Consider the following 9,310-nt stretch of genomic DNA (forward strand, 5'->3'; position numbering starts at 1 on the left):
AATCTCTGATGTATTAACGTGGATGAAAAGAAGACTTCATTGATCCGATGGTGAAATTGACAAACAAGCTGCCACGTCAAACTTCTGCTGTTACTTTGGTGAAAGTAACTCAAAAGTAGTGGAACGCATTACAATTTAGAGACAATAATATTGTAATATAACTAATAACTCTCAAATGACAGTAACCTGTAATATATAATGTATTACATTTTGGAAGTAACTTGCACAACACTGCTAAGTAACACTGCATTATCATATTGACGTATATTAAGTTATTTACGGTAAAGAAATGGTAAGTTACAGTTGAACTGTATATTTGGGGGAAGACTGTTTTCACATTTGCACAATTGGATATTCATATTTCTCCTCCCCTGCAGAAGCAATGCAAAGCTTCATCTAATTTAATCGAGAGTCTTCCAAACACCATCTCCATCTTCTGGAGGACTCATCTGCAGGAGGTGGACTTCTCCGACAACAGACTGAAGGAGCTGCCTTCATATCTCTTTGAGCTAGAGGTAGGATCTTCATTCTGGATTTGTTGCTGGACAATAGGGCTGCATGATATGAGGAAAATATCTCATTGTGATTATATTGACCTATATTGTGATTGCAATATGATTCACAATATTGAAGGGAAGGATCATGTTTCGATCATTCTCATTTTCATTGACTAATAATGTAAATTATTATAGTGGGATTTTTGCAAGGATCTGTACCAAACAAAGATGTTTTCTGTAGTCTGTAGGATAGGTTTTGTAGAATTAAATAACTAATTTTGCAGCCCTACTGGATATCTGTATGTGCACCAAGCTGGAATACAATTAATAATTACAAATCTAAGGAATTAACAAAAATGAACATGTGAATATAAAAATAAATATAATCAGATGCTGCGTGTGAAGTAGCCTGTAGATGGCACTGCTGCTGTGTAGCTGGTCTCCATGTTTGGGTCATGGACTTACATTCAGCTTAGAAGCACAGAAATGTTTTGCTCACTGTGCCAACACTAACTAAAGGGTTGTCCATTTTGGGATTGGATTGTGGAGCTCTTAACAGAATTGCAAACCAAATAAGAATGTTGTACGTGTTCAGCCTTTGAATGTACCAACGCAACCAGAGCACTGCCAAATGTTAATGCAAGAATCAGTAAGGCCAAATTATACAAGAATGAGCTTCATGCATGAAACACATCTGTCTGTACGAGGGATTTCAGAGAATTATCAGATTGCGGCCGCCACGGCAAAAAAACAACACAGTTGTCAGTGAATGCAACTGACTTCAGTTCGTAGAGTAATAGCGTGTGAGTACGTCCATCGCACTCCCCCTCTCTCTCTTTATCAGTTACTGTTGAAAACAAGTGAAGGAGCTTTCACAGAGAGATATTTAAATACTATATATACAGTGTGTGTGTGTGTGTGTGTGTATGTCTGTGTGTGTGTATATATATATATATATATATATATATATATATATATATATATATATATAAATATATATATAAATATATATATATATATCTCCTAGGCTATTTATTTCAGAGAATTTTCATTTCCTTGTGTTGCAGCTGTATGTATGTACAACATACAACTTCAACATAAGAGGAATGTAGCACAATAGGGATGTGAAAGCAGTTATAAATAGCCGATGTGACTATAACATTTGTTTTGGTTAAAATCAACAAATAATCGTGATAATTAATCGTGATCACAATATTGATCAAAACAATCGTGATTATAATTTTGGCCATATACGTGCAGCCCTAGCAAAAACACAGCAACCACAATGAGATATTTTTGGAGCTCAGAGGAGCGTTTATCAGAGCCAGTTGTCTGTGTATTCCTTGAAAGGAAAAATGTGAATATGTGGTTAACGCTTCCTCTGACTCATCCTCTCATCAGGCTCTTGTCTCGTTGAGATTGTGTGGTAATCACATTGCGACACTCCCAGCCCCCAGTAAGTGGAAATGCTCTCAGCTCAGGACCCTCGACCTTTCCAGGAACCAGCTGGGAAAGTAGGTCTACACTGTAGATAAACACTGCCAGCTGTTACTGAACAGCTCGATAAATGTCTTGTGAAAAATAAAAACATTGCAAACCCTAAAAAACGAGATGCTTCATCTTAAGGGTTATCCTCCTAACAATACGTTTCAATTTCAAACGTTTTAAGGCACAATACAAAATGTTTATTTTGGTCGGGTGTGCCTTTGATCTGAATCTAGTATAACCCTGATTTCCCACTGGGTGTGTCTGTGCTGCATTCTAGTTTTGTTCCGTCCTCCGCCACGCACCATACCACACTGGGAGCGCCTCAGAAGCGTAGCGTCTTGCCTTCCCGGCTTGCAGATTATATAGTCTCTACAAGTACTTTAAAGAACAATCACATGTTTATTAGCTAATATCTAACGTCCACTCCAAGTACTCTTTTCTGGTGTTGCCCTGATAAAAAAGGATCTTTGACGGCATAATAGATGTTTTTCCATGGTCCATGTCAATGGTGTTGTAGAGGAGACATACACGATTTGGGGGTGGGGTGTTTTGGTAAATTGACTGGATACTCTCGCTGTTTCACCTCCTGCCCGGCTGTCCAAAGTCCTCGCGCTCTTGTGAAAAAAGATTTTTAGCGTTGTGTAAAGTCACTTCACTCATGCTTCTTGGATGGGCCGTGGCGTGGCTAGTGGAATATCAAGTATTTACTTGAATTATCGCGATTGCTCTTGGGGGTAACGCTGCATCTAGAATGCAGCACAGACATGCCCGGTGAAGAATAAAGGCACTCTTATTCTATTCAATTCAATTCAATTTTATTTATAGTATCAATTCATAACAAGAGTTATCTCAAGACACTATACAGATAGACCACACTCCAGAATTTACAAGGACCCAACAGTTCTAGTAGTCTCCTCCAGAGCAAGCAACAGTGCGACAGTGGCGAGGAAAAACTTCCTTAGCATTCTAAATCTTAATGATTCTAAATACCTCATCAAATCTAAGTCTAGTCTCTTTGGTTACAGTCAAAGTTCCTAACTTTATTAGTACTCTAGTTGTATGCAGGTTTGTCCTGCATGTTATGTACTGTATCAGGCTAGGCTTAACATAGAGTTTTTGTCTTTCTTGCTTAAGAGAAAATTATTTGCATATTTCTAGACATTTCTGAATCATGTTGAGCTAAATTCAAATGCAGTTTATTTGTTGATGAGAGCTTTTCAAATTCTTTTTGAATGCTACTGTCCCTGACATTAGTGGATAACTGTACTTCAAACTGTGTCTTTAGAACAGAGGAGCTGCCCAAGTCCCGGAGGCTGGCCTTCCTGACTACATGGAACAGGAGGGACCCAGACCCAGGTAGATCTGCTTTACATATGTTGAAATTAATTATTCAAATCATTAAAAGCTAATTGCTTTCATGAATGTGGACTTTAGAGATGATGTCAGGACCATAGGCTCATACATTATACAGTCTCTCCATTGGTAAGATCTTTGCAGATAGCAACAAGTAACAAACATTTAATCATTTCCCAGATTTATTTTTGATGTTGTCCTGTCTTTGCAATAGTTTCACAAACTGAGAAAGTGTATATAACATGTTATGTAGGTGAGAACTCCTTAACCTCTATACATCACCCTATTTTTATTGGTCCATGCCCAGTTTCGTCCTATGGACATCAAATCTGGTCTGTACCATCTCAACACCTTAAAGATGAAAAGTTATTTAAAGAAAAACATTTTGAGTGTGTGGTTATGAATGAGAAAGTGGCTGTAAATACAATGTATATTGTTATATCTGCTTGAAATTTTTCAGTTTACATGAAACTTAGAATGTGTGGTCTACTTCTGATACTGAGAATGCCCCTTTACTTTAACCATTCCCATCTACTCAGACCACGCCTCTTTATTGAATCCCCCTCCTCTTTCACTGAAAGGTGTAAAAGTGGGGAGGTATTTTGGAATTCCAGTGAGTTATGTTGAAAAAAATTCCAACTAAATTTGGCAAAGATCGGCCGTTAGGGGGCACTATAGTCAACGTAAAACCGTTTGGGACCTTTTAACTAGTAGAAAGATATTGTCTTTTTTATCTTAAAGTTCCTATGACATGGTGCTCTTTGGATGCTTTTATATAGACCTTAGTTGTCCCCTAATACTGTATCTGAAGGCTCTTTACCAAAATTCAGCCTTGGAGCACAATTACAGCCACTAGAGCCAGTCCCACAATTAGCTTTCCTTAATATGTGCCATTTTTGAGTCTGTAGCTTTTGAGGAGTTAGGGGGGGCAACGTGGGGGCTGGGGGTAAGGCCTTGACCAGCTGCCACTTTGCTTGTTTGAAACCCATGACGTCTCTCTCTCATGGCTGGGCAAAATTCTCTGGGCGGGCAAATCAGAGAAAGGGGGTGATTATAAGGACCAAAGGTCATAAGGGGCAAGATGCCATAACGCCCCATCTGAGCTTTCATTTTTTCAAAGGCAGAGCAGGATACCCAGGGCTTGGTTTACACCTATCATCATTTCTAGCCACTGGGGGATGATAGGCGGGCTGGGGGGAACTTAACATATTAATGTTAAGAAACCTCATATAGTGACATTTTCTTGTCATGGGACCTTCAAAACTGTTGCCCCGTTCTGCTGATGTCTTTGTTGTCTTGCTAAAATGAGGGGAAAAAAGTATTTGATCCCCTGCTGATTTTGTACATTTGCCCACTGACAAAGAAATGACCAGTCTATAATTTTAATGGTAGACAGAATAACAAAAAAAATCCAGAAAAACCCAAGTCAAAAATGTTATGAATTGATTTGCATTTTAATGAGGGAAATATGTATTTGACCCCTCTGCAAAAAAGACTTAGTACTTGATGGCAAAATCTTTGTTGGCAATCACAGAGGTCAGACGTTTCTTGTAGTTTCCACCAGGTTTAAACACATCTCAGGGATTTGGGGATTTTGTCCCACTCCTCTTTGCAGATCTTCTCCAAGTCATTAAGGTTTCAAGGCTGATGATTGGAAACTTGAACCTTCAGTTCCCTCCACAGATTTTCTATGGGATTAATGCATGGAGACTGGCTTCAGGTCTTTAATGTGCTTCTTCTTGAGTCACTCCTTTGTTGCCTTGGCCATGTGTTTTGGGTCATTGTCATGTTGGAATACCCATCCACGACACACTTTCACTGCCCTGGCAAAGGAGGTTCTCACCCAAGATTTGATGGTACATGGCCCCGCCTGTTGTCCCTTTGACGCGGCTAAGTTGTCCTGTCCTCTAGCAGAAAAACAACACCTAAGCATAATGTTCTTCCACCCAATTGTCCTCTGAATCATTCAAATGTTCATAGGAAAACTTCAGACGTGCATGTGTGCTTTCTTCAGTAGGCGGATTCCTCACCATTCTCATGATCATTGCAACTCCACAAGGTGAGATCTTGCATGGAGCCCCAGGCCGAGGAATATTCCAGACTTGTGTAGGTGTACAATCTTGTCCTTGACATCCTTGGATAGGATGGCCATGGTGGAGAGTTTGGAATATGATTGATTGATTGATTGATTTTGTGGACAGGCATCTTTTATACAGGTAACAAGCTGATATTAGGAGCACTTCCTTTAAGAGTGTGCTTCTAATCTCAGCTCGTTACCTGTACAAAAGACACCTGAGAGCCAGAAATCTTTCTGATTGAGAGGGTGTTGAACACTTATTTCCTTCATTAAAATGCATATCAATTTATCACATTTTTTAACTGCATTTTTCTGGATTTTCTTGTTATTCTGTATCTCACTGTTCAAATAAATCTACCAATAAAATATAGACTGATCCTTTCTTTGTCAGTGGGCTAAAGTGCAAAATCAGCAGGGGATCAAATACTTTTTTCCCCTCACTGTATCCCTTACAAAAGGTTTGTATCCAGCCTAGACGCCAAGAGTTTTTCGGGGTCAATGTACAATTAATCCATACTGTTACACGCAAGATTGATACACTGTAGTACAGGCCATAGGTTTGACACACCTTCTTATTCAGTGTGTTGCCTTTATTTTCATCACTGTTCACGTTGTAGATTCTCACTGAAGGCATCAAAACACACGTTGAATTATGTATTTGACAAAAAAATGTTAAATAACTGAAAACATGTCATTCTAGTTTCTTCAAAGTAGCCACCCTTTGCTCTAACTGCTTTGCACGCTCTTGGCATTCTTTTGATGAGCTTCAAGAGATAGTCACCTCAAATAGATTCCCAATAGTCTTGAAAGAGTTCCCAGAGATGCTTAGCACTTGTTGGCCCATTTGCCTTCACTCTGCAGTTCAGCTCACCCCAAACCATCTCAATTGGGTTAAGGTCCGGTGACTGTGGAGGCCAGGTCATCTGGCGCAGCACTCCATCCCTCTCCTTCTTGGTCTAATAGCCCCTACACAGCCTGGAGGTGTGTTTGGGGTCATTGTCCTGTTGAAAAATAAATGATGGTCCAACTAAATGCAAACCGGATGGGATGGCATGCCGCTGCAGAATACTGTTGTAGCCATGCTGGTTCAGTATGCCTTCAATTTTGAATAAATTCCCAACAGTGTCACTAGCAAAGCACCCCACAACATCACACCTCCTTCTCCATGCTTCCCGGTGGGAACCAGCCATGTAGAATCCATCCGTTCACCTTTTCTGCATTGCACAAAGACACGGCGGTTGGAACCAAAGATCTCAAACTGGTCTATTGTCCATTCCTTGTATTTCTTGGCCCAAACAAATCTCTTCTGCTTGTTGCCTCTCCTTTGCAATGGTTTCCTAGCTGCTATTTTACCATGATAGCATTGAATGACACATTCAAAGCTTTTTGCAATTTTACGGACCGACTGACCTTAATTTCTTAACGTAATGATGACCACTTGTTTCTCTTTACTTAGCTGATTGGTTCTTGCCATAATATGAATTCCAACAGTTGTCCAATAGGGCTGTCGGCTGTGTGTCAACCTGACTTCTGCACAACACAACTGATGGACCATTAATAAGGCAAGAAATTCCAATAATTAACCCTGACAAGGCACACCTGTAAAGTGACAACCATTTCAGGTGACTACTTCATGAAGCCAAGGGTTTGCAGCACTATCAAAAAAGCAAAGGGTGGCTACTATGAAGAAACTAGGATATAAGACATGTTTACAGTTATTTCACACTTTTTGGTTAAGTACATAATTCCATATGTGTTCATTCACAGTCTGGATGCCTTCAGTGATAATCTACAATGTAAATAGTCATAAAAATAAAGAAAAAACACTGAATGAGATGGTGTGTCCAAACTTTTGGCCTGTACTGTATGTAAGAAATAAATAATAAATACATAAATAATATGTCCTTTTATATCAGTTATAATGTTAGACATGTTTATTTTTGCACTGGATGTCTCCAAATATATAGAACTGTTTTAGAAAACACAAATACTTGTTTGGCATTACTGTGTGTGTGATAGATCTGTGAGATTCATGTTCTGTTTTATTATAACAATAATAAAAATAAAATAATATTTTTTAACATTCAAGTTACCTCACTGCAGCACAAAAATTCTAAAAGCCCAGTTATTCCTGAAAAAAATGATGTAACATAGATTGACTCTGGACAGCACAGTTGATATTTTACAAGCTTTTATTGAAAATGAAATCAGACTGACCAGAGGTTGTTGAAAATCCTGTAGGGCTCTGGGATATTGTACCGCCGACCTTGCGGCTCGCACCTCTCGATATTTCCTGACGTTTGCCTTCCCACAGTTTTTCCCTCGCTTTTGCACGCTCGCTGTGTCTTCGGGGGGGGGGGGGTTGGTGCAATGAGGCTTAGACCCCGTCATAACTGCTGGCAGTTCTAGTCATGTTTTTTTTTTATGTAAAAAGTTGAGTTGAGCCCAAAAATTACTTCAAATTTGAATCATCTTGTGACTCTTCCAATTCTTCTTGCAACCTGTTGAAGGAGTCCCATTCCCCAGGTTGGGAACCACAGTTCACTCTCAGCCTCTAAAGGACAGAAACCATTTGTCACATTCTAACCAACTTCCTAACCAAATTAATTGAACCATCCCTGACACTTGACTAACATTTTGATATTTGGAAACCTACCTGAAACACTCAAACTCCTAGTGAGGTACTTGCTACCACACTACCTGCTCTTGCCTATTATAGTGTTTAAACCTTTCACTCCAACGGCCACAAATGTCTACACAACTGAAGGTCATTTAATTCCATATTATGGTTATTGCTCAGATTAAAAAGTCACAGGATCTCTTTGTGGGAATGAATGTGAGTCCAATATGGGTCCATCCTGTGATGTAATGGAACTGATGCAGTTTTATTATTATTGTGTAACAGTGTATGTTATTTGTATTAATGTTACATCATGTTTTACATACTGTTTCAGAGGAGTTTTATCCTGCCAAGAATCCAAATCTGTGGAACATACTGCTTACTCTTAGGAAATATTTGGCACAAAGCCAAACACAAGTTCATAGCTCAGCTCCAGTATTAGTTACATTCTGATGAACTGTATGTAATGCTTTGTGTGTTTGAGCGTACATGCAGTGACCATGGCTCTGTCTTGGCAGTGTGTCCCATAGAGTTTCCCATGATTCTGCGGGATTCACTGGAAGTGCTTTTCTTGAATGACAACCAGCTGGATTGTGTTCCCCAGTCAGTGTGTGGTCTGCACAGCCTCACTGAGCTCTACCTCTTCAAGTGAGTCCATCCGTCTGTCTGCCACTCTTCACCGGCACACTGTTCCTCTCAACCTAGGTTGCATTTTGGCAAGAGTTACTTTAATGACATACAGCTAGAAATAAACAAAATAATAATTTATTTCAACGTGCTGCTAATTTACAGCAGATGCACTCTTACTTCGAACCATTCACAATTGCTCTATTCCCAAATACTACATACTAATTAATTTGGAAGGACAAAGCTAAATCAAATTTAGTATAAAACAATAACATTGTCAAATGTTTTCAGTAGAATCAATTGTGAGTGTCAGAAGCTAGTTAAGTTATACGTTGCATTGGCTAAATAATGGGTGTTGTTGTTTTACACTGAAAACACTTTCAAACCATATATTGCCAGAAAAGTCAAAAATTTAAGTCAGAAACAACAAATGGATTTAGGTTCGGTCCCTGAGAACCGCTGCTTGGTATGATGTCAGTCCTCCTGCTACAGCTGTTTGCAGCTGTTTTATACAAGCCTCAAGTTGCTCTGTTCTCACAGACCAGCCAGAATGAGTGAGTTGTTTGGAAAGTTGTGAATCCACAGCATTCTTTAGCTTTGGCAACATATCCACCTGACTGTTTTAAAAAACAAAAAGGAAGGTCTATA

The 9,310-nt window shown here is 39.3% G+C and overlaps 1 protein-coding gene across 3 annotated transcripts in view; it reads left to right on the forward strand.

Moving 5' to 3' along the window:
* The window catches only part of lrrk1 (leucine-rich repeat kinase 1), a 101,815-nt gene that overhangs the window by 44,034 nt on the left and 48,471 nt on the right, over positions 1-9,310 (forward strand). For all 3 annotated transcript variants that reach the window (XM_034873496.1, XM_034873572.1, XM_034873639.1), the window contains 4 exons: positions 378-515; positions 1,899-2,011; positions 3,271-3,341; positions 8,554-8,683. In XM_034873496.1, coding sequence (XP_034729387.1) covers positions 378-515; positions 1,899-2,011; positions 3,271-3,341; positions 8,554-8,683 — 452 coding nt within the window. The remainder of the gene's footprint in view (positions 1-377; positions 516-1,898; positions 2,012-3,270; positions 3,342-8,553; positions 8,684-9,310) is intronic.

Source organism: Etheostoma cragini, chromosome 1, assembly GCF_013103735.1.
Source record: "Etheostoma cragini isolate CJK2018 chromosome 1, CSU_Ecrag_1.0, whole genome shotgun sequence".
NCBI lineage: Eukaryota > Metazoa > Chordata > Actinopteri > Perciformes > Percidae > Etheostoma > Etheostoma cragini.